This window comes from Corvus cornix, chromosome 9 (assembly GCF_000738735.6).
Source record: "Corvus cornix cornix isolate S_Up_H32 chromosome 9, ASM73873v5, whole genome shotgun sequence".
Lineage (NCBI taxonomy): Eukaryota > Metazoa > Chordata > Aves > Passeriformes > Corvidae > Corvus > Corvus cornix.
The window spans coordinates 13388019-13413241 of NC_046339.1; the positions used below are offsets into that span (position 1 = coordinate 13388019).

Here is a 25223-nt window from a genome sequence, read left to right on the forward strand (position 1 = left end):
CCGCTCTGACAAACGGGGCTGCGGCAGCCCCAACTTTTTTTTTTTTTTTTTTTTTTAATATATATAAGGCTCTTTTTTTTTTTTCTTTGCTTTTGCCTTTTTTTTTTTTTTTTTTTCCCCCACGAAAATATTTTCAGCGTGTCTTTTTGTGTGTGTATGTATGCTAAGGGAAAAAAAAATCTATTATTATTACTAGGGTTATTTTGTCCCCCGCTCTCCTTCTCTCTGTCCCTCTGTCTCCAGCACTCTGATAATGATGGTTATGATGATTTCGTGGTGATCCTGAATTTTTAAGATCACTGAGCAACTTTTTAGGCTTTGGAAAGAGAAGCCCTATAGGGATTCGCGTCTTTTGAAGGTGTTTTCTTCTTGTTTAAAACTGAAGGTCTCCGAGAGTAGGTGCTGGGTGCACTTGATTTTATTTTTAACACCAGGCGTGATTTCTCTTTATCCCTCCATCAGGTTTCTGAAATAAATCTTGTTTTCTGCACCCATCAAAACGCAGGTGGGTGAGAACTCTTAACTTTCTAATTTTGTTGTTGTTGTTTTGCCTCCTTTTTTTTTTTTTTTTTTTTATTTTCTTTATCTTTTATCTCTCGCTCTCATTTTCTCTCGCTGTCTCTCACTCTCTCTTTTACGGAGCCTCTCTCATTCAGGTAAAACTGTAAATTTTCTAAACCTACATTATTTCTCCTCCTGCTGCATGTAACTCAAGGTTACTTTTCTCTCTCTGTCTATTTTTTTTTTTTTTTGGTAAAAATTCATTTTAAATCCTCGATAGGAGCAATGTAAATTTTCTGACATTCAAACCTTTTCTAGTTCACAAATCAGTCACCCTTGTCACAGTTATTGAAATTCCTCAACTTGCCACACCAGGACGGTGGAAAAAGCAGGCGGTGTCTTTGTTGTTGACCAGGCTTTTGATCGCCAGAGAAAATTTACTTACCTTCAGATGAGTGAGCAGAAAAAGAAATAACACTCCCTTTGATTTAGTTAGAAAAATGCAGACATTTGGATTCAGTGCAAACATACAACACTTGGTTGTTTTCTAGATGCAACCCTCGATTAACCTGTCTTTCCCCAGCTCAAAGTCTATTGAAAAACTGTGGATAGTTCTTTTTTGTTCCCGCTACAAAGAGCCATTGACTATATATTAAAATGATTGTTGAAAGGTATAAGTATGGTATTTAAAAGCAGAAAACCTTTGTGGCTTAATCAATTAAGCTAAGCAACATTTGTACAATATTTTAAACGATGCTTCGGCTCCCAAAAAAAAAAAAAAATCGAGAAACTTTAAAGTATAGACATCTTTGTGCGTGTATGTGTAGATACATTTACTTATGTACCAATGTGTGTACATATATAAAACTGGCAAATTATTAATTTACTCTCTCGCCTGCATATTCATTAGCTCTAATTATTTTCTAGTAACGAAAACGCCAAAAGCTCGCTAAGAGTCAGACTCCTCACATTTCGCCTTTGTTCAGCCCTTCACTTGCCTCCTTCGCAGCTCAATCCGAGCCCCTCCAATTCCTAGTACCAAACAAAGAAACTTTAAACTCATCCTCTCTAATTAAAGCCGCTGGTAAGCAATCCACAGCGCAGGTACTGGGGAGTCGGACCAGCAGCGCTGCTGCGCGAACCCTTCTCGGGTGAGAACTGCCTCGTTTTAAGAGGTATAAAATGGCCATTGCGCCTAGAAAACAAACAAACAAACAAACATCAACGACAATAAATAAACTTTGATACGCCTTGATTGAATGTTTCGCTGCAGTTTATCTGCAGACGCAGTGTGCTTGTCCTCGGTGCATGGAGATAGCTTTCAAAGCAGATCTATTACGTAATTTTCCTTGGATCTTGGGAGGCTTTATAGGGTTTGGTGGGGTTTGGTGTTTTATTTAGAATAATGGTGAGCTGAATCTACACGTTTGCATTTATTCTACGAAATCTGTTTGATGGAATTGAAGTAGCTTATAGCAACAGGTATACCCGCTCTAGGGAGAGCCTGGATGTGGACACAGTCTTAGGGCGGGTATTGCACTACTTTCTGTATTTGGTGCTAAAATTAAGCGAAGGACAGTGTTGTCAGCGTTATTGTGAATTGTGCTGGGTGATGGCATTTGGAGAGCTAGAAAGTTAGGTACCTCAGTGCTAGCCTGCCTCCCAGTGCAAGGGGAAACCAGTGATCATTCCAGGTCGGTGCGAAGTAGACGAGAAGGTATTTTTAGGAAGCGTATCTAAATATACAGTCTAAGAGTGAATGTAAAAAAAAAAAAATGTTGTGGGTTGTAGAAGTTATCAAGTGGGATTTGCGGTGCGCTCTCTGCAGGAAACGAAAGCTGCTCCAGTTCAAAGCCACATGCACCAACGTGACATATAAGCCATTAAAATATCATCCTGACGGCTCATTTCTGCTTCATCATACATTCTCTAACTGCTTCCAGAAAGCAAGAAAAGAAGAAATGAAGGATGACCGCCTCGATGGAAGCGCCAAAGAGGTGGTGGGTTCTTGGGGGGGGGGGGGGTTATTGTTTTCTTCTTTCATTCTTTCTTCCTTTTCCATTTCCCTCCACCCCCACTTTTATTTTTGCCAGTTCAGAAATGAGGGGAAACCTTCAACAGGTCGCAGGGGTAAGTGTCTGGGAGTAGGGGGTGCCTGTGCAGTCCGGGCAGCTGGTTAGCCCCCACCGCCTGCCCCCAGGGCTTGAACGAGAGCTCCCTGTCGTCGGGGGGGTCGGCGGGAGGAGGCTTGGCCACCCCGGGAAGAAGGGCTGGAACCCTGCGGTGCGGGGGGGGTGGGGGGGGCGCGGCAGCGTACCCGCGGGACCTCGGCGGGCGGGGGCGGGCGGAGGGCCAAGAGCCCGGGAGCCGCCGAGGGGGGGTCCGGCACCCTCTGTCGGACGCCGGGAGCCGCGCCCGCCCCGCTAAATGAAAGGGAGGGCTTGCCTGGCGGTCCGCGCAATATAGGGCGGCGGAGGTCCGCGGAACAGGGCAGCGGGGTGCGCAGAGCGGGGCGGAGGCGCTCCCGACCCCGACAGCGGCCGGGCTCGCTACGGACGGGCAAGCACCGGGACCGGATGGGTCCTGCGGCCGCCCATGCAGGGTGAGGGGCCCGGGGCGGCTTGCAGAGGGGGACGAGCTTTGACAATGGCGAGCCCCGTGGGGAGGCGTCCCGGGGGACGCGCTCCCCGCCCAGAACCTCGCCCACCGCCGCGCCCGGTGCCACGGGGGCGCTCCGGGGGACCCGGCGCTCCGGCACCGCACGCCCTTCTTTATAGTGCGGGAGGGACGGAGCCCGGGAGCTCGGCCGGCCCCCTCCGGCCTCTCTCCGCCCCCCCGCAGGCAGAGCCGGGGGGGCTGCTCAGGGAATTGGGTGCTCCCGCCCCCCCCCGCAGGCAGAGCCCGGGGAGGGGCTGCGACCCCGGTCCCGGCCCCGAGGGGCCGTCCCGTGTCTGGAGCCGGCTGGGGAAGGGGTAAAGCTCCCAAATCCCTGCCCTGGGCGATAGATCCGTAGGTGACCTCTGACCCGAGCCCAACTCAGTGGTGTGCCAGCCCCGGGCACCGGCACAGCGCCGACCTATGGGGACTGGCGTGGGCTTCTCGCCGACCTCTTTCCTGTCACTCCTTTGTCGCGCACGATGCCTCAGCCCCGGGGAGCCCAGCCCGTTGGTCGGGCTTGTCTCGGGGCTCGCTCCACCCGGAGAAGAGGAACTTTATTTCTACACCGAGCCCTTCCCGGGGAACGCTCCCTCCGCCCCGCGCGGCCGCGGAAAGTACAGGTTGCGTGACAAGCCAGTGGCGGCGGGGCACACGCCGTCGCCGCTGCCGCCCACTCGGTCTGGCTCGCAATCCCGCCCGGGCCGCCGGGATCCCGCGGGGCGGCGGCTGCTCCGGCCCCGCTCGGCCGGCGCACCTTCGGCCCCGTGCGGGAGAGAGCGTTTAGGGAAGGGGGGCGGGGCGGGTCCCATCGCAGCCCCAGCGCGACACCGGGGGGGAACTGGTACCCCGCACTAGCGCCCGACAGCCCAACAGTTTGGGCAAGGGGACATCCCACGCTCCTGCTCCGCCGACGGCACAGTGCAGACGAGAAAAGCGTACGAGGTCGAGCCAGAGTTTTAGCCAATATTTACTCTGAAATGCAGAACTGTTTTGCCTTCCTTTTTGTCATCTGGCAACCATTTGAAATATTAAATGCAGCGGGGTTTTTTTGGTTGGTTTTTTTTTGTCCAGTTTCAACAAGTTTTGGCGAATGCTTGGGAACTGAGCTCTCCTCTAGCCTCCCATCCTAACCAATAAAGCGCAGCTCCTGCAAGCCTCTCACTAGCGGGGCAAGGTTGGCTGATCTGACTTGAGAAAAGTGTGAGGATGAATGGAAGCTGACTAGGAATTTTAATTCCTAAAGGATTCCTAAAGTTTTGACAGTAATTTTCATCACAGCAGTGAAAATACTGAGGACATCAAATTATTTTGGAAAGATTATGACTGTGATACGATGATGAAGTCTCATAATTAATATCATCAAGTGTTTGTCTTAGTACAGATTTTTGTTTACTAGCTCTGGACTTCCTATAATAATAGTAGCAAGAGTAATAATAATAATAATAGTAATAATATAGTCATTTTAAGTAACTGATTCCAGACTCTAGTGTGCTTTTCTTTATTAAAAAACAAACAAACAAAACCCTGAGAGTTTCAAAGATATCTGCAAAAGTTCAGACTCAAACACTGCATCCAGCCCCAGATCTGCTCTCAGAGCTATTGCTGCCGCTCAAAGCAAGCTGTGCAAAGTTCTGCCGGTAGCAGTGGCAGTGCTCTGCCTTACAGAGAGCAAAGAGCAAGCTGAAAATTATAGGCAAGGAGAAGTGCCAGGGTGGTACTATACTAATCCTTGCTGAGACAACAACTTGTGTTGGAGGCTCGCAGAGAGTCCGGAATTTAATTTCGGGACGGAAGGATCTGTAAACAATATAGTCGAGTGGATAAAAACCTGCCTTACAATAGCCTGCCAGAAGGTGAATGTCAGATCAAAGGAGAACTGAAAAGATGTCCTTTCATTTTTTTTTCCCCTAAATCAGCCATGGAAACTTCATGACTCCATAAAACATGTGCTTCTTTGCTGGGAAGACAGCCTTCAGTTTCCCCTCGGAGAAAGCTTCTCTTCCCCTCTCATTGCCTAACTTGTGTTTTGGTTTGGTTTTATGTTTTGTGGTTCTTTTATTTTCTTTTCTTTTTGAATCGATGATGCCCAATACATAGAGCGCCTTACTCATTTCATAACACACACAAATGGTTTTGCTCTTAACTTTCCACCTCTCTCCCCAAACAGGAACAAAGTCAGGAAATGAGGCACAAGACTCCCCTTGTAATGAGGAAAAGAAAACGACTTTACAGAAACATCCTGGAAAAGTCAAGTAAGTTAAAATATGTCCTTTTTACAGTTCAAAGGAGACAGTATTTTTTTTCAGCTTAGTGTTTAACGTACTTGCATAAACACAAATCAGCGACAGAACTCCCCACCAGCAGCTGCCTAATCCTGCTCAATGCCTATTCATTTGGAGGTTCTAGAATTAATATTTGACGACTCTCTCATTGAAACAACAACCCCTGACCCCATGTGATTGCACTGTCACATTATTCTATGACATATTCATCTTGAATTCATTTACGGACGATTTGATTGGAATGAGGTTTGACATGTATTGGATCCTATTAAAGAAGAAGACTTTGATCTTGTTGATGGGGTTTACATGATATGTATCATCTTTACCAGGGATACCAGGCTTCCACAATGTGGTGTCTAAGTAGTTAGTGACTGACAGCTTATCTGACAGGAATACCTTAATCTTGAGGTCCTGAATGAAATATTCTATTTAAAATAAGCATATGATTTGCTTGTCCTAGGGTAGCTCTAGGTCACAAAATGTGAGAGGCAAACCTAGGCACAAACCGTTGCTTGTCTGGTAGCTGACTTCCTATTGTTCGGGAACCTTGAAATAAAGAAGTCCCCACAAGTGGAAATGGGGAGAGGGAATAAAAACAAAGGCAGAGTGTGCTCTCGAGCTACTCGGTACCCTCTCCTCCCTGAGGTGAAGCTAGAATTGCTGAAAGGCTTTCTTGAACCACCTCTTCCTAACCAGCAGTGCCTTCTGCCGGGGCAGGCAGGGACTCGGGCTCAGGTCCTGCATATACTTCCCTCATCTCTCCCCGCCAAAGCGATTTAAGGGATAAGGAACTGCACAGGGTGACTTTCTCGGTCCTCTCTCTTTCTACTCCTCGCGTTTTTTCCCTTTCTCACAGTAAAGAATAAGGCGTTTTCAGACTGATCCGTTCCCCTCCTCTCATCCGGGATCTGAAGCCCAAAAAAGTAACCCCCCGAAGCCTGTCTGAAGTGTTCAGAGTGGCCCGGCCCGGCCCAACCCACCGCACCGGCTGGATATTTTGTAGCTGGCTCATCGGGAAGTTTCCGCAGAGGTGGAAGTGGGAGAACACGGGGTGGATGAAGGTCAAATTTTGCTCACTCCAATGCTTCCTGAGGGCAGGAGCTGCGCCTTGAGCTAAGCACGGTTATAAGGGGGGGCTCTGTCTTCGAAGCAATGTTAGAAATAGTGACAAACATCTTGATGTTTAGGTGGATTACTACCGAAAAAGCAAGGCTAAGGTAAAGCTGATGAGCAGCTGGGGCTGTTCCCACCCCGCAAGGGGATGTGCAGACGGCTTCATGCCGCAGGCCTCGGCAGCCCGGCGGGGCTGCGGTGCTTAGGGGCAGAGGTCGGAGGGTTGGGGCCTCCCCCGCCGGCCCCGCACCCCAAGCTGTGGCAGGCAGAGCTCTGGGCCCTGCATGGCGGAGAAGAAAGCAGGAGGGAATGCTCAGCCCCTTACCCAGGGCACAGCCCCAACGTTCTTCCATGAGAGCCGGGTCGGGGGCCAGAGAAGTGCTTATGACTCGTCTTTACAACATGTCACCTCTTTAGAACAACCTTCCATCTAGGGCTAACTTTGGGGCCGGGGCTGAGGACGCGGCCGTGGACGCACAGCAGCCACAGGAAAATTCGTACTCGGGCTCAAGCTGTCAGTCTGTTGGCCCTGCAGAAGCTGATGTTGACACATTTGAGAGTTTGCCGAGAGCCCGGCGTGTCTGGTCAATCAGGGTTCAGGCCGCTGCCAAGAAGCAGGAGACCTCGGTCACCTCTCGAGTGGCAGCAGCATGGGCTCGAGCTGACAAAGGGCTGCACAAACAGGCGTTCAAGTTTTCAAAATATTGTGGGAGATGCGCGGAGCCCGTCCGGGTCTGGGCCCGCTTCCCTCCTCTTCCCCGTTTCTCCGCCTCCCCGCAGTCATGTGGCAGCCCCCGCCCGCCCCCGCCCCGCTCCCCCCACGCACGCAACCGGGGCTCACAACAACCTCACCTAACAGTGAGGGACACCGAGGGCCAGGTTCTCCTGCGCTGCCTGGAAAAGGGTGTGAGAGACAGCCCTGAGTGAGGGGCAAGCTGAGAGCCATGAGTGTCTGGCAAGAAACCATCACAACATTTGAAATGAACTTAGGGCAAACTGGTTATGACATTTTTTTAAATTGACAAACTGTTCCAGATGTTTTCTCCCTTGACTGAGAAGTGTCAGAATTGACGGATAACAAGTATGTAGAGATGCAGTGTTTTAAGGAGGTATGAGGAAAGCAGCTTTATTTGGGATTCACAGTCTCAGTACATTTGTAAGTAACAGATTCATACTTCCTAACGTTTGTCTCTTCTGTGCACTCCTATTGAGATGGTCATGAATAGGACTGTCAAATCCATTTCGTAGAGCAAGTAGACTTGAAAGTTGAGATATTGTGAGGATGGTGTGTGGTTTAAAATGCCTGTGTAAACATGTTATGTAAGGTTGGGGAGCTAATTGCATCATTTGTCACTTTTCATCATCTCCACTCAGAAAGATGTGCGCAAGGATGTATCTATAGCTTGCTACCTGAGTGTCAGCCTAGTGTTACAGTGGAAGTATGGTAAATGCAAGCAGACACAAAATATGTAATCAAATCCAACCCAGAATATGCAGAGCTGGGACAAAGATGTCCCCTATGCGGGTATGTATGTCCTAAGCTTTAATCTTATGGTTTTCAATCATTGGCTCATAGCTTCTGTTATGAAAGTAGCTGGGTTGCCATTGCCAAATAGTTTCTTGATTTACTACTTCACATAAAGCCTAATCATTGCCAACACTGCTAAATTCTTATGGAAACACAAAATTCTACGCTGAGAGCTTTACCTGACACGCATCTGGTAAAGAATCCACTGGCAAGTTAACAGCGAGTCAATGTATTAAAATGATGAGAGTTTGGCAGGATGCGTAGAGAATGAATCATTGCTGGATTTCATAGGACTGTGAGGTTATTGGTGCAGCCGTTTTTGTGTCAGGATCCAAGTACTGTAGTAATACGATGGGGAGATATTTAAAGACGTGTTTTTCTTTCTTGAAGCAGAAGAATCTTTTCCCATGTTTCATTTACTTCTTTTAAGTTCACAATCCCCTTCTTAAAAACTTAAGCAGATACTTCCTCCTGCGCTGAAGCCCTAAGCTTTCCTAAACCTGTAAGGCCTCAGTGTATCCAGCCGAAACCCAAAACCACACTTCCACTACTAGCACGCAAAACCCTGCAGACCATGTTATTTCCTTCAGGTGAGAATCATCAGAACCGAGTCCGTTATGAATGTTTGGCAATGCTTTTCCTTCAAGCCAAGGACGGGGATTTTACGTGGAACTGCCCTGTAAGTGTGCGTGAGAGAAAGTGAGAGAGGGAAAGGGAGAGACTCCCTCTTCTGGGTTAAACATTCAGATTCAGCCTGAACACCACGATTTCTCGCATTGCTTCGGCGGCCAGTAATCAGATAACTGCTAAAACTTGTCAGAGGAGGGGGAAGGGGACGGGGAGTCTCCCAGGGATCCTTTGTCCGGGTTCAGGCACCGGGGAGGAAGCCCGAGCCCCGGGACGAACACGCCTGGCCAAAGAGTGGCCGGTGCGGCTCCGGCCGCGGCTCCTGTCGGGCAAGGACCCTCTCCCCGCGCTGGCAACAAGTGCCGAGGACCCGCCGGCAGGACCGGGACCGGGACCGGGACCGGGACCGGGACCGCTCCGACTCCTGCTGCTCTGGCCGGGCGGCGGGCACCGGCGGGGCTGTCAGTGCTCTCCCGGCGGCGAGCCCCGCAGCTGCCCCGTGTCTCAGGGCAGGGCAGAGAGAACGGAAAGAGGCGAGGGCGGGGAGGCCGCGGCGATGCCCTAGACTCCCGCGAGGCTTTGTTCCCCGGCCGCAGACGGAAGCCCGGCCGTGCCCAGCCCCGGGCGGACCCCGGGCAGAGGCCCCCGGGCCGGGCCGGGCCGGGCCGCGGAGGGGGCGCCGGGGGAAGGGTCTGCGCGGCGGAGGCGGCGCATGCGCAGCGCGTCCCCGCGCGCCCCCGCCGCACCGGCGATCTCCCTTGCAGGCGGCGGCGGGATCTGTCACTGTGACGTCATCGCGGCGGCAGCCAATGGGCGCGCGCGGCGATTGTGTGGCCGGCGGGGCAGCGCCGCGGCCGGAGCGCGGCCCGTCCGTCCCCGCCGCGCCGCGAGGGCCCCCTCGGCCCCGGGCAGGACGGGCCGCGCCGCGGGACCGCCCCGGCCGCCGACAAAACCTCCCGCCGGCCCCCCGAGCCCACCCGCTGGCACAGCCGCCCGTGCGTCCCGCCGCCAGGGCTGCGGGACCGGGAAACTTTTTTATTTTCGGAGAAAGAAGAAGAAAAAAAAAAAAAAAAAGTTGTTTCCCCCGCTCCCCACCCCACCCCCCCCCACTCCCCCCGCCGCCCTGTGTCTTTCTCCTCCCGCTGTCAGGTGACTTTTTAGCGTTAGAAGCTAATGAGCGTGGATGCTCTGGGGATCCCAGTGATGGACCCTGCTGCTCTCTCCAGGCGGAACACGGCGCTGAGATTAGTAGACTTGGCGGGGGCTCCTCGCCACCATCACCACCCCCCTCAGAGCATGACAGGCTTCCCGGGCTTCGCCGGGCACCCCCACACCACGGCGCCCACGCAGCCGGGGGAACACGCCGCCGAGTCCCGCCTCGGGCCGCAGCAGCTCCGGCCAGAACACATGGGGCACCGCCACCATCCTCCTCCTCATCCTCCTCCTCAGCATCACCCCGCGGCCCTTAAGATCAGCCCTGCCCCTCATCCCCACCACCAGCTCCACCATCACCACCACCATCATCATCATCATCATCATCATCATATGGCAGGCCAAGCCGAGGTGGTCTCTAGTCAAACGGCAGCGTTTGGCCCGGCGCAGTCACCAGCAGCCCCTTACCCCGTCTCTCACCCAGCCCAGGCTCTGGCAGCAGGTAGGGACTTCTTCATATGCAGAGACCTGCCGGCCCCACTCATGCCAGGGCTGACCGAGCAGCACCCCGCTGCAAGTTCTCACCACGGACTGTTTGTCTCAACAACAGGTAGCTACCCCGGACACCATGGTCACCAGCACCACCACTCAGAAGCTGGGAATCCCTCTCTGTTCACTGGACTCCATGAGCAGCCTCCCCATGCAGCTCCAGGTGGCCATCTAAACGGACAGCTCAGACTGGGGTTACCTGGAGAAATGTACGCCAGGTCTGAACATTTCACTCAAGTACCAGCCTCCAGGACAGATCATTTTGCTGCTTCTTCGCTTCATAACTACGGTGGTATGAATCTGAACGTGAACCTGGCTCCACACCACGGCCCGGGTGCCTTCTTTCGTTACATGAGGCAGCCCATCAAACAGGAACTCATCTGTAAGTGGATTGAGTTGGACCAGACTCCCAAAAAATTATGCTCGAAAACTTTCAGCACGATGCACGAGCTGGTGACTCATGTCACGGTGGAGCACGTTGGAGGACCCGAGCAGTCCAATCACATATGTTTCTGGGAAGAGTGTCCAAGAGAAGGGAAACCTTTCAAGGCCAAATATAAACTTGTAAATCACATCAGAGTCCACACAGGTGAAAAACCTTTCCCCTGCCCTTTCCCAGGCTGTGGCAAAGTGTTTGCCAGATCAGAGAATCTCAAAATACACAAAAGAACTCATACAGGTCAGTATGTAAAGCTCTCTTTACTCTCTTTCTCTCTGTTTTTCAGCGTACTGTTTTGCTTTTTTTTTTTGTTTGTTTTTTTAATGTATCCTTTGGGTTGTTATTGAATGCACGCCAAGTACTTCTGGAAAATAAATTCTCAGATTTGTTTGTTTCTTTACCGTTTGGAGAAGGGGGAGGAAAGGGTGGGGGGAAGGGGAGAGCGAGAGCAAATCTCAGAATTCTCGTCCATATTTTTTTCTGGTTGCGCTGAGAGCCTGCTGGAGTGTTTATGTGGGTAGGTGTGTGTAAATATCGAGTGATACAGCGACTATTTCTGCTAATTCACACAGGCAAGGATTTTTTTTTTTCGATTTAAAGTAGTCGGGGGAAAAAAATGAAATCATTGTGCAAGCTCACAAATTAAAAGTGAACAATGGAAGTTACAACTTGTCTGGTCAGTTTTGACTGATGTCGCTGAGATGCTGCTGCTCGAACATTGTGAGAATAACACAGCTGCGACCTTTTCGTTCAACAGTTCTGTTTTGGGCAGAGGGAGTTTCAAATGTTTGATCTGAATAACACTGACATTTTTAATGAGCATTGCCTTCCAACCACTTTCTGCATTCGCAAATATGGGGAACTGCAAGTTCTGATTCTCGTGTGGGAAAAAAAAAAAAGAATAAGAAAAGAAAGAAAAGAAACCCTTGTGTTGTTTCGGCCTGTACATTCTGAAATGTCATTTGCAGATCTGGTAGGCGAAATTGGGACATGTGTCAGAAACATCTGTTAGTTCTAGTTAACAGAAAATAAAGTAACACGATGGACGATCTTGCAAAACTACGTTTGAACTCTTCCGGCCAGGAAAGCATTTATAATTAATGAAATTGCACGTAGAAAGTTTTCACACTTCCAGGAGCAGCTTGTGAAGTTGTATTAATTAGTTTAGCAGCCGGTGTTTGTAGTCTATAGCGCTGGCTTTTGGGTTTTTTTGGTGTTTTTTTTTGTTTGGGTTTTGTTTTTTTTTTTTTTTTTTTTTGGGGGGAGGGGGGGCGTCTTCTCTAAAGAAGAAGATAAGCAATAAGCCCTTTTTGGAAAATTTAATCTGTTCCAGTGTAGGGTTTTCCACCTCCCACCCCCTTCTGTACAGCCTTATGCACTGCGAGGGAAACTACATAATCCTATTGTAAGATCTGCTTACAGCCAAACGATTTTTTTCGCCTTCCAGTTCATAAAACTCCCCTTCCCCCATGCTCGGTGCAGAGCTTGACCTTCCAGGAGTTGCATTTTTTATGGTAGAGCGCGACGTGATATAATATGCAGAACATACACTAATTTCGTATCGCTATCGTCTAAACATAGCACTGAGATTTTACAGCGACCGTCACTCGTCACCTCATTATTTTTCCATCGCTCTATGAGGAAGCAAGTCTGTGTGCGGGGGCGGGGGGGTGGGGGGGAGGAGGTGGAAGACAGCATAGTTGTGTTTCTCGGCTGCCTTCTTGGCCCTCTTTTTCCTCGAAAAAGGGGTATCCCCGGGTCACGTAACTTGTATCCCAGCCAGTTGTTGGATCAGCACAGGTACAGCCATTAACCGGGAGAGCTCATCTCTTAATGACAGTGTTTTTCTTAAGTAAACAAACTTTTACTGCTCTTTAACGGCCTCACTGTTTGAAGTCTCTGAAGCAGAAAATGGTTAAATTCTTGGGAAAACTGACCTACATCGGAGATGCAGGTTCAGGGCAAACCCGAGAGCGGAGATTTGCGTTTATTAAACACCATTCGGCGCGTCTGTACTTTTGGCTTTAACTTTCTCGGTGATTAATTGCTATATTGTGCAAACTCCTGCAGGGCCTTTATGGTTCCACCGTTTCTATTAAACACCCAGAAGTTGTCAAAAACGCAATGTTTCTGAAACCCTAATAGAACTCACTACGAATTATTCATGAAGACAGTTCTAGATTCAACAGGAAAATTATTGCCTCCTTAAATATTAATGACTTCTGATTTCTCCGAGGCTGGGGAGCAGGCAGAGGGATATCTGGCGATGTACGAGTTTTCCAGGTTGGAGGATAAGGCCGTTAAGGCGGCGGCAACGGGACGAGCATGACGGGCTGGGATCACTTCACCGCCTTTCCTGAGGGCCAGGAACAATAGTGCGAGGCGTGGGACGGAGCCCCGCTCCCTCCCTCCGGCCCCCGCCACCCCCGCGCCTCGCCCGCAGCCCGGGAGCCGTCAGCTCCGGCTTCCCCCCACCACCACTCACCCGGAGAAGTTGGCAAATACCTTAATCCACTCCCGGAGACGGGGGATTATGCCACAAATTCCAAGCTGAATTTCACTGAACACTTTTTCCCAGCTACAAGTGTGGGGGTAAAATGGCGGTTGAGTCTCCATCGCCCGCGGAACTTTGTGCGTGGCTGCGGCTCCGTGCCCAGGCTGAGGCAGCCGGGACCCGCGCAGTGTCCTCTCCCTGCCGGGCAGGGATTTCCGCGTAAGAAAACCTGCTCTCGCGAAAGGAATACTTGCAAATGGCTCGGATGGCTCCTCTTTATTGAGGCGTTCATGGAATGCAACCCGGGCAGCTGAGAAAATGCTGCCCTCTTCCCACTTGAAACCCGGCTGCACGGACGGACCTTTCAGTGGCTCTTTCAGGGGGGTTAAGCGAAGTTGAACATTTTTCAACTCGGCAAAGCGCAGTGCGGCGCAGCCTGCTTTTACCTGAATGGAACTCACTTTGCACAAGCAGTGCTTATGAGGATGGCTTTCCCTGGGGTCTCCTAACTTACTGCTTGCTTGTACTACACTAATATCCTTGATTTGTTGTCTCAACTTAGATGCTGAAGGTCAAATTATTTCCTTACGTGGAACTCTAATTAGATTATAGGCGGGCGTGTGTCTATGCATATGCACCTCTGTATGTCGACAGTATTTAGTTACAGAATCCGCATCGTTTTGTGAGAGACCTTATTTTTAACCTCTTCCATCCCTTCCCTCCAAAGCCAGGTATTTACCCATTCTCTGTGCAAATGTTAGCGGTGCAGGATGTCAGTGCTCCGCACTGAGTATTACAGTGAGGAAAGGGCATACATTAAACGCGGAGCCATGAGCTTTTTGCACCCACCTTGCATAAAGTGCATTCATGTGAAATATTTGGAATGCCTTCCTTTATTTGCCTCTGCTCGCAGCCGAGCCCAGTGTAGGCTGAGTCTCTCCTAAATTTAATCATGACGAATTGAGAGGGAAAAAAATAAAAACGTCAACCACAAATGCACAACCCAAGAAATTAAAAAACCAAACCAAAACAAACACACAAAACCAAATATTGGAAGTCCTTTCGGGCCACATACGCCATGATGGTGAACGCAGTTGCTTTGTTTGCACTTCACGTTAAGGTTAGGCCATGTATTTTTGTGGAGTCCTCTCAGTCCTGATACTTTTTGACTTTTGATGGATGAGGAGGTTATTTTCATAGTCGGTTGGTGCAGGACTTGGGTACCCCTTGGCAAGCAGGCTTTTGCAGTTTGCTATTGTCAGCAACAATAATGCCGTCCACATTTCATCCTGAAGCTGGCTGTGGCATGTTTCCTTGAAAACCTCCTGTGTATCGTCTACTATGCCAGGTCCACACGATTCGAGGTTAAACTTTCACACGACTCCAGCAACACGATTGTATTTCTATTATGCGTAACATCACTTATTATATGATCAGACAATTTAATCCCGATTGCAATTCCTTCAATGACTGTGTAGGTTGAAATGAAAAGGGAATCCTACCCTCCCGACAGTGCCGTGCACTGGCCTAGTCATCCTTCTGCTGAATCTTTATCGTTTTGCCCCCACAATCAATGTATTTCTGAAGTATTTCATTCTTTAGCACATGGTATCAGCAAGCTGGGAAGCGGGGAAAGGAAGGGGATGTGGATCTTCCATGGCATTGTAATCAGTGCAAGTATGAAGTGGATAAAATATGATCTGGCCAGGTTATGAGAAACATTTCTACGTGCACCTGGGGGACTGTGAGAAATGTATTTAACGTAAAAGCCTTCGAAGGGATAAATCACTGACCGCTCTTTCTGCAGGACTTCGGAGTCTGCGGGGACAGCACAGGTTTGCTCGGAACGAGCAGTTCTCCTCTAAGTTTTCCTTGTTTCGGAGCTTTGTCTTTTGCACAAACCCCCACGATGACACATACACAGGGCAGGGGAAAGAGAAGGAGAAGCTGGCCTGGCCGGGTGCTCCGCGCGCGGAGCCGGCCGCGCATCCGGGTGGGAACGGAGCGACGGCTCCGGGGGATGCTCGGCGGGACCCGCGGGGAAGGGCAGGGCTAGTGAGAGATGCAGCGGGGAGAGGAGTCGTGTCAGGGCCGGAGAGAGGGGTTCGGGGAGGCTGTGGGCTGGAGGGGGTGCGGGATGCGCTGCTCCCGGCCCCGCCGCCGCCGCTAATGGCTGTGCTCGCCCATTGCCTCCTGCAGGGGAGAAGCCGTTCAAATGTGAATTCGAGGGCTGTGACAGGCGCTTCGCCAACAGCAGCGACAGGAAGAAGCACTCGCATGTCCACACCAGCGACAAGCCCTACAACTGCAAAGTGAGAGGCTGCGACAAGTCCTACACCCACCCCAGCTCCCTGAGAAAACACATGAAAGTGCACTGCAAATCCCCTCCTCCCAGCTCCGGCTACGAGTCCTCCACGCCCTCCTTGGTGTCCCCCTCCTCGGACTCCGGCCGGGAGCCCCCCGCCTCCTGCTCCCACGCTGAGCCCTCCGCGCCCGCGCAGCCCGCCGCCAACCTGAGCGAATGGTACGTGTGTCAAGGCGCAGGGCCCCGCGGCCCCCCCGGCGCCTCCCCGCCGCCGCGCCTCCCCGCCGAGCCGCGGCCCCGCTGCTAGGGCGCGCCGGGGGCGGTGGCGGCCGGCCCGGCCCGGCCCGGCCGGCACAGGGAGCGCCGCGCCGGGCACGGGGAAGCCGAGCGAGAGCGGCAGCGAGAGGCGCTTGGCGGAGGGAGAGATGCTGCGGAGCGCGCGGGTGGGCCCTGCCTGCGCCCCCAGCACCGCGCACACGGGAGGGCTGCGCTCGCCTCGGCCGGGGCGCTGCCGCCTCCTCCCGCCGTGCCACACACCCCCACTCTGACCGCCTTGCTCCGGTCTGTTTACACGCCAACTGATTTGCATTCCCTTTCCTTATCCCTGTCCTTTTCCCTTTCCTTCCCTTCCTTTCCCTTCCCCTTCCTCTTCCCCTTTTCCTTTCCCCTTACCTTCAGTGATTTCATACAGATTTTCTCTGTACAGATTTTCTCTTGTCAACAGTACTGTGTGCTGCACTGTTCTGTTTGCCCACGATTTTCTGTGAGAGTGTGTTTTTTTTAAGAAATATATATATATAAACTATTATTTGTTACCAATTTGTACAAAATGGATCCATTAAATTTTTTTATTAATAACCCGTTCGATGGACGTTTCTGTAAAGAATCTCCTTACTTTTCCCTCTTTCTGTGTATAAATACATATATATATATTTCATCCCCCCACCCAGTAGTCGCTAATAAAGAAAGGCCCAGGGGGTGCGATGATTGACTGTCCATTTTAGCTCCCACTGGTAATGACTCCTAATACCTAAACATGCCCGTTCCCACCCAGAGTGCGGCTCCTGTTGAACTGTGGGCGCCGAAGCTCCCGGGGGGGCGGTTCTGACCGGGTGGGGGGAGACCATTCTCTGACGTCACTGCCAGGGCGGGGGCCGGGCAGCCCCGGGCAGTGCCGAGACCTGGGGCCGATGCTCCACGGCTCTGCCCTTCGAACAGCCCCGAGGAGAAATGAACTGCTCCCACAACGCGGCTTTAGCATCCCCATCCTGTCCCAGAGTCTCAAACCTACAGGGCTCACTGCACTGGTTCAGAGAAAGAAGGGAGGGGGGTAAAAAATAAACAAACCCCCAAATAAATAAACAAACCTCTCCACTGGGGTAGCTTGAAACTACCGAATGGTGTCTTTTTAATTACTTTAATGATGTTTAAGAATACCAGATAGTATAGGCAAATAAATAGCATGGGCTGCTGGAAGGGGTTTCAATGGCTTGCGGAGAGCAGACAGAAGGCTGCTGTAACTGCATCCTCTCGTGTCTGACAGATCACCTCCGTACCCAGGTGACTGGGGTACTGTGTGTGTACAACTGAACACACACGCACATACACACGTGCATGTTGATACTTACAAATAAAAAGCCACATGAAAATAAATAGCTGGTCAGTGACTAAAAACACCCCAATGCCCAATGCTTTCCTTACTTATACATCTGTATTTTTCTCCCAAGGCACCAAGTCGGCGTTTCTTTATTCATTAGCCCAAGCGCAACAACTTCTGTATTTAAACACCACGGATAGTGACAACAGCATGTCGCTACCGGGAATACACTTAGGGAATCAGCTAGGTGAGAGCAATGTGGGAAAGAGCAGCCTAAACAGGGGAGAGTTGTGCCCCTCTCTAGCCCCCGAAACTTGTGTCATGGAAATCGAGAAGTGCAGAAGCCAGATGCGGATAGGGAAGATGTTTCCATCATGTCCTGAGATCTGTTTATTTCTTTATTTCTCTATTTGCAGAAGTATTTGGATGTGCAGGCTAATCACCTTTAATTTTTCATTTGCTTGTTACAGATGTCTACCCCGTTGCTCTCAAGGTAATCTAGACAGACACAGCTGAAAGCCTGAATCTTATGCCTTAGACATCAAAGCAAGCTCGCACAAAGAAGTATTTCTTCACAACGGTGAATCTTCATGGTAAGTTAGGATTTCTATGGCAATAGGCAAGTCATACTTAAATAGTGAAAGGCGAAGTCTGGAGCCCGTCCAGTCTTTTCATTAAGGACATAATATTTACGTCTAGCAGGCCCTTTTTCTTGTGTATACAAGTATATATTTTTGTTTGACGCGAACTAAATCATTTTCATTTAATTTCCGGTAAACAAAACCCACGCGAACAGGGCACTTGTTCCAGACCATAATAAAAATGGATAAGACTGTCAGGCAGAAAAGGCCTGCTTGAACTGTCGCCTCAGCTCACTTTTGTTTCTGCTTTCTGCCAGGATCAGAGAATGCATTTGGGATTTGAGGGCGAGTTTCTAAAGGCAAGGAAATGGTTTTTAAGGGGGGAAAGAAAAGGAGAAAGGTCTAATCAAGCTCGGGTTGTTCAAAGGGCCTGATTTTGGGGTTGAAAGTGTGAGTTTTATGGTGCATCAGCATGCCACGTTAGGATCGCTATGGTAATGAGGAGAGCAATAGCAAGCGGCCTTCAAAGGAGGCACACTCCATTTGAGACAGTCTATTAAGATACATTTGCACTGACCTTTGGTTTCATGCTAGCTTAATACACTCAATCTGCTCCCCGCTAGAGATAGACTTCCTCCACCTAATGCACTTCGGCAGAGCTGGGTTTTGCTGGGCTTCGCCCTCCCCCCGAGGCGGGCTCAGTTCTGACGCTGTAGCCCCGCTCTCCTTCTCCCCAAAGTAAGGGTCTGCCAGCCCCCAAGCTCGGCGGGAGCTCTCGCCCACAGTCCCCAGCCTTTCTGACCAGCTTCTAGCAGCAAAACTGTCCACAAAGCCTGAGAATTGCTTTGCTTTCCTCCCCACCAAGTTGGGAGGGGAGGATAGGATGGGGACTGGAAGATCCCCTTCCTTGGGCTGCCTCTGTCTCAGGGTGCAGGTGTCCCGATGGAAGTCCTCCAGGACCTGGAAAGCAGGGTGAGGTCCGGGGAGAGATGCCCGTACCCCTCTTCCCACTCCGCCCGGTCCTGCTGTCGCTGCGCGGCAGCGAGCGGAGGCTCCGCGGTGCGGGGGAACTTGACACCCGCATGGCCGGGGCCATGGGCGCTGGGCCGTGGGCCCGGGAAAGTTAGAAGTCCATGTTCCAGTAATTGTCTTGTTGTTTATTTTATCCAAGTACCCTAGTGAATAGGGGAAAAATAAACACGGGGAAAAAAAATTCAAACAGTTGAGTCGTCTTTAGTGCCAGCCCTTGTGGTTGAATAAAAAGGATGGTCCAATTTCTATTGAGCTGAGAAATCTTTGAAGTGGGAGTTATTATCTGAGAAATTCCTGGTCGTCGTCCTAACAACGCTGATGAAACGTAAAAGGTTCTTTGTCAGCGATTTGTTCTCCTCTCTGTCAAACTCACCCTGCCCGTTAGCTTTAAACCGTTTCTAAAGAGATAAAATCAAACTTTTAAAGATAACTTTAGGGGCCCAGAGGGTGCAGAAAATACCAAACTATCGAATCTTGTGTATAGACATACATCTGGATATATGTGACTGTGTCTGCGTGAAACCCTGACTGTGTACAGATGTCCATAGATGTCTGTATGACCTTACAGTTCGAAAGTTGAAATTATGTCCATTGTTTTTGCATTTCATCCTCCAAACTTTTCCGTCTAATAAATTATTCCTAAACACACTCTGCGCAGAATGCGATTCTTGGGTGAAGGCAGATATGTTGGGTTTAATTAACACCACTATGTGACCAAAAAATGTTTTCTTTCCAGTAGAGTGAAAGCAAGAGCGTAGACATAGAGTAAAATCTTTGATCATTTAACAGTCCGAATACCTATCAAGCATGTATATACTGCAATGTATCGAAGTTGTTAACGCATTCAAAGTGATGGCTTCCATATGCTCTCATGTTTTATTGTCCGTACGTGTAAGGATAGTCGAACTGCATCCCTTTTGTATCTTCATTTTATAAACATAACGGTGTTGTACTGAAACGATTCCCTGATCAAATTTTATTTAGTAGTTTCTCATTGGAGATCATGCAATGCCCTGTTCGGAATATGAATTCCTTGAAGGTGTAACTCACCAGTGTACTTCTGTTTTAGTTGTTATAGAATTATCTAAGCCAAATCCGGCCATTCTAAGACAAACCATTAATTTAATGGGACTTTTTCTGAGTAAAGACAGAGTCAAATTAGAGTGGAGTGGGTATTACTATTATTACTGTTATTATTTTTTGGTCTTGTCATATATATGGGAAAATCTAACACATTCTTTGTGAACTGTACAGAGAGGAAGCCTCTGAAAAATGTAGCTCGCAGAAAAACATTTAAAATATTGGTATGCTGTATCTCTTTCCAGACTTCTTATAATCCTTATTTTTCTTTATCACATGTTTGGCGATGAAGGAATGTTCTGTTGTGTGCTTGAACATACTATTTATTTTTAATATTTGGATCTTTTTTACAATAAATATTTATAAACATTTCATTTCTATGGTTATTTTTACAAATGTGCACTTTTAAAATATGTGTTTGTACTGATGACACCGAGCCATTCCTAAAACACTGTGTAATCAACCTTCTCTTTCTGTTGGTTTTTATATTAGTTGAAAAAAAATCCCCAAACCTGTGTACTATTAATGTGGTGTACAATCAAGTGTTAATGAGTGTTTTTTCTGTTGGTCTTTAACCTCTTTTAATGTTAATCGTTTTAGGTTGGCATTTCCATTAAAAGAACAAAACAAAACCCTTCTTTGGCTTCATTTCTGAGACAACATTTTTCAGATCGCAGACTTCAAACCAATTGTACTTTAAGCATTGACCAAGGCGCAGGGTGCGGAAACAGAGCCCAGTGTCACTCAGGTGGAGCCTTGTCCCTCAGGGGGTGGGTGTGTGTCCCGGGTACCTCTGCAGTGGCATCCTGGCTCCTCATGGGCACTCTGTGACTCTGAGGACACTAACACTGGGATGCTGGGCACCAACACTCGAGGTATTAGCTTGAGTTTTCACCGGGGCCACCCTGAGAGGCTGCTGCTCCCCTCCGCCCGAAGGGTTGTTGTTTCGAAGGATGTAAGTGTTCTTTTGAAGAATTTCCTTCCCTCCAGAATGGGACCCTGTCACAGCGAAGTATAACCTTTTTATAGGTTCCTAGGAGGATTTAGGGAATTTTATTTCTTTTTTAATAGACGGAATTCTTTCGTCAGCTAAAGTAATCTGAAAGTAAGCCTTCTTTGCCTTGCGTATTCTCCTGACCGCTGTTAATATGTTCCAGGGTTTCTCAGCTCCTGAACCTGCTCAGAGCTCCCTTCGCATGACAAACGCGAGCTTTGCTGTTTGGAGGGATGCAGCAGCCTCGGGCACACCGCGGCCCGAACCCGGCGGGCGCCTTGCGCATGCGCTGCCTTGATTCCTTTTAAAAAAAGGAAACTTGAAAGAAGTTGCCTAACACAGAGAGATGACAAAAAGTTGGCTTTAGCCGCCAGAATATTGTCAATACGGAATACATTTGACTACATGAAGGGGGAGAGAGAGAAAGGAAGAAAATAATTTAAGAAATAATAGAATTCAAGAAAAAGAAATGAAGGGAAACATTTTTGCTGGTCTGTAAAAGACAAAATCTGGCCCATAAAGGAAAGGAAGGCTAACAGTACATGCTAATTAAAGAATACAATTCTATGGTCTATAATGATTGAGCGAAGACATGTACTTATTACACTTGACTGTCAACAAGGGAAGGAATGTCCCCTCAGACAACATGGTGAGAGACGTGTGGGCATTATTAGTGGCCCTTTTATAGACATTGCCTTTTCTTTCTCAATGCTGACAAACCATTTTGGAGGGAACCATCCCCTGTTGCTTCCTATCATCGATCCCCATGCAAGGCCCTGCATTGTGCAAGTGCATTAATTAAAGACCATTCATTTAACAAAAGCACATTGTATGTTCAGGAAAGGAAGATTAGAAATATGAATCAGTAACCGAGACCCGTTTCCGCCACCTTACCGGGAGAAGCGGAGGGGAAGGAGGTGCAGCGTGAGGTTAAACACCCTACACCTCCCGGAGGGAGCGGGGCTCAACCCCGGCTGGGCTTTTTGGGAGAGAAATCCTGAAACTGATTACAATTGAAAACAACAACAACAAAAAAATGTTGTCAAGTGTCTCTGTGGGCGCCAGATTGCTCGACCCTGCTCGGCGCATCGCCAGCCTCCCGCTCCAAGGGGCCGCCCAGCCCGGAACGGCCCGGCTCGGTCTGGCGTCCCTTCCCGGGGCCGGGCCCCCCACCCGAGAGCGACCGTGTCCGGGGCTGTTGTGTGTGTACACACATCCTCACACACATTTGTTATGTCAACGGGAGTTTTCCAACTGCACGTAGAGGCGCAAGCACACGGACCTGCGTCCATCTCTCCCCATCCCTGCCCTGCCCAGATTTTTGCAGTCCGAAGGAAAAACCATCTGGTGCCCCAAAGCCGGTCGCGACACAAACATGACTTATCGTGAGAAGGTAGAAGGAAAACACAGGGAGAAGGAGGTTATGAGGGAGCGGGGGAAGGACAGAAGACGGATTCCAAATATCACCCACATGACTTGCTAAGCGGCTCCAGCTCCTCTAAAACCTCTGGGCCATATGTTAGTTTATTTACACCCTTTGTCTTTTCGTGTGTAGCCTAATGAAATAATATTCCTGGGATATAAATGAAAGTAAGCTAGAGTAAACAAACAAGGGCAGCGCCTGCTAAAGCGGTATGTAACATTTCTGAGTTTCCAACAGAGTATGTCGTTCCCATGGTTATAATGGGGCCAGGATAGCAATTAAAGCTTTTAGTTAAAGCCCCGAGATTTTTAATGCTGAATGACACATTGACTCCGTTTTCTCATAGATGATTTAGAGTTTTTTGCAGGATTACACTCTGGGAGGAAAAGGAGAGGGAAGGACAAAAGTCAACACAAAAGCAACCCCGTAACAGTTAAAAAAAAAGGCACAACAGACTATGGTGTTCCTAATGATGGCAACACCTCAGAGAAACCTCTGCAATTTCCCGTGAGGCTGACTTTATTCTCAACTTCTTCTACATTTGGATCCACCCCGCTCCGAGGCCAGGCTGGCTCCTCTGGATCAGGTGCCGAGACCCAGCAGAGCTGCAGAGGGTGCACGCACCAGCTCCCGCGTTTCAAAATTGCGCATCAGCTTCGTCTTCTTCTTCGTCATGAGGCAGCCAACCCCATGGCCGGGCTGGAGCTCCCCGGTCTACAAGGAAACCTTTTTCCTAAAATAAGTAGGACGCTCTAATAGACCGGCAGATTTTTTTTTCCTTTCCCCCCCTAGTCAGTGTTACCTAGAGGATCGGCTCTATACTGCCTCAAAACCCGTGTCCGGGTCATTGCGGGTTGCCTGGACCGGGGAAGCCACCCCGGGGGGGGCCGGGCTGAGCCCCCGGCAGCGGGAGCCGGGCTGAGCCCTGCGGGGCTGCGCCGCCCGCCCGCGCTGGGGGAGGCCCCCGGGGCGGCGATGCCCGCTGCCAGCAGCTCCCTCTTGCCCCCCTTGCCTCCCTCGCCTCGCTGCTGCCCCTGAGGATACCTGCTACAGCACTCCCTGAACACAGACAAAAGCGAGGACTCCACCACTCACCCATCATCACCCCAACTGTTTCGGGAAGACACACAAAAAAATTAGTCTTCAACTTTTGACTAGTGTCTCCTGGCTTAAATTATCCTCTGCCCTGGGTGGGGGCAACAGTGAAGCACTGTGAGCTCCTTGCTCCACCGCCTGCTCCCGCGAGCGGCCGGGAAATAGGGTGCATCTGAACTTGGGCACAACTCGGCTGCCCGCCCGCAGCCCTCCCCCTTCCCTCGTCACGGGGAGTCCCGGAGTGGGGAGTCAAAGGGAGGTTTCAAGGGGGGAGGTTTTGTTATCCCTACCTGAGGACAGATTAATCCTCGCATATACTTGATAAAGATGAAGATCTTGCTGGCAGGAAGAGGGAAAAAGCGGGTAGGAAAAGAAAGGAATTACTAGATTGTTATTGTCTAGAAAACAGGCCACCTTAAAAAACCTGTTGTAGAAATACAGAGAGTCCTTTAAGTGTGAAATATCATTTCATTGTAAATAGTCAAAAAAGAGTCGGTAATCCAACTTCCGGAAACTGTTCTGAATTATTTCAGCAGACTCTTTTAAAAGAGGATTAGCAGGGCTTTAAGGGCAAAATCCTTCTGTTTTATTCAATCTCTGATTTTATGTTATAATTACTAGATGTAAAGACTCGTGAATTAGTATGCAGGCGTCGTTCAGACATTATGCAGGTGCTATTCTAATCATTCAGCTTTTTAATTAAGGAACGAGGTAAGAAAACAGAATCATAAAAACACTTTTGTGAGAGCTGAGAAAATCGTGAGCGACTGCATGAATAAAGCCTTTATACCTTATCCTGACAGGTCAGACACCAATTGCCTGACTTACGACCTTTTCTTGCTGAAACAATGGTTAACAGCTTTCTCACCTTGTTCCCATTATAGCCTTTATCCTTGCAGAGAATTTATGGAAATGGCCCTAAAATGCTTACACTAAAGAGGGAGATGCAAAAAAGTATTGCAATTTTAATTGGTGCGTGTCCCGTACAAAGATACTTTAATTCGGGTGGTTCGGGAATTGAGGGACTAGGCTCGGCACGAGGATTTGGGTAGATCGAAACGGTATGAAGCATAAAATTCTCCTTTAGGAGAGGAGGGGACACAAACAAACAAAAAAGCCACCCAAAGTTGCAGGAATGGCCGGACAGCCGCGGCGGCTGGGACGGCGCCGGGTCTCCCTTTGTTCAGCGCATCAGAAGGCATCGTGTTCCTTGGTCCCGCGATGCAAACTTGAAGCCTTTGTGGGGCTTTGTTATTATTATTTAATTTCTTTCCCTTGCTTTCCTCCTCTCCCCTCCTCTCCACCCTCCCCACGCCTGGCGCGACTGCATCACGTGTATTAACATATGAATGAAACAACCAGAGCCAATGCACTTAAGGTAATACCTATGCTCCGTTCTCGCCTGATTATCTTTTTATAGAAAGTTACATTAACTAATGACATTTACATAAATATGAATAATTAGTAAGGTAAGTAATTCTGCTCCGACGGGGGAAGGCGGAGTAGGGAAGAGCCTGAGACCTGAGCCCAATTTTCGTCTCCGTAGACCTGGACGCTGCTTCACCCTGGCACTGGACAGGAGGCATGGAGTCCTCTGCGGGGAGGAGGAGAACTGTCACGTTTATATTGTTCTCTCTCTCTCTCTTTTTTTTTTTTTTTCCCTAATGCGAAACTTTTCTCTTGTGCCCCTCTTTTATCTCCCCTCCAGACCTTCAGTTCTGAGCAGAGTTCAGTGGCTGTAAATGATAGGTTCCCAAAAGCATCAATCCGCGC

At 49.5% G+C, this 25223-nt stretch overlaps 1 protein-coding gene across 8 annotated transcripts; it reads left to right on the top strand.

The window, feature by feature from the left end:
- The first annotated feature begins 131 nt into the window (after positions 1-131).
- Positions 132-20571, top strand: ZIC4 (Zic family member 4). Of its 8 annotated transcripts, XM_039557259.1 has the most exons (7): positions 132-505; positions 2330-2501; positions 5327-5411; positions 6298-8761; positions 10472-11089; positions 15543-15867; positions 17716-20571. In XM_039557259.1, coding segments are annotated over exons 4-7 (1002 nt in total). In that variant the 5' UTR covers positions 132-505; positions 2330-2501; positions 5327-5411; positions 6298-8703; the 3' UTR covers positions 17717-20571. The 8 variants fall into 8 exon arrangements, with proteins under 8 accessions (XP_039413193.1, XP_039413189.1, XP_039413190.1 ...); XM_039557255.1 differs by lacking the exon at positions 6298-8761; XM_039557256.1 differs by lacking the exon at positions 6298-8761 and having other exon boundaries at positions 2445-2501.
- Positions 20572-25223: the final 4652 nt, after the last annotated feature.

Bases quoted from the DNA above. Each gene is read 5' to 3' on its own strand.
- ZIC4 (XM_039557252.1), top strand. From the start codon at position 9,883: ATGAGCGTGGATGCTCTGGGGATCCCAGTGATGGACCCTGCTGCTCTC. The intron at 11,090-15,542 runs GTCAGTATGTAA...TGCCTCCTGCAG, and splicing joins ACACAAAAGAACTCATACAG to GGGAGAAGCCGTTCAAATGT.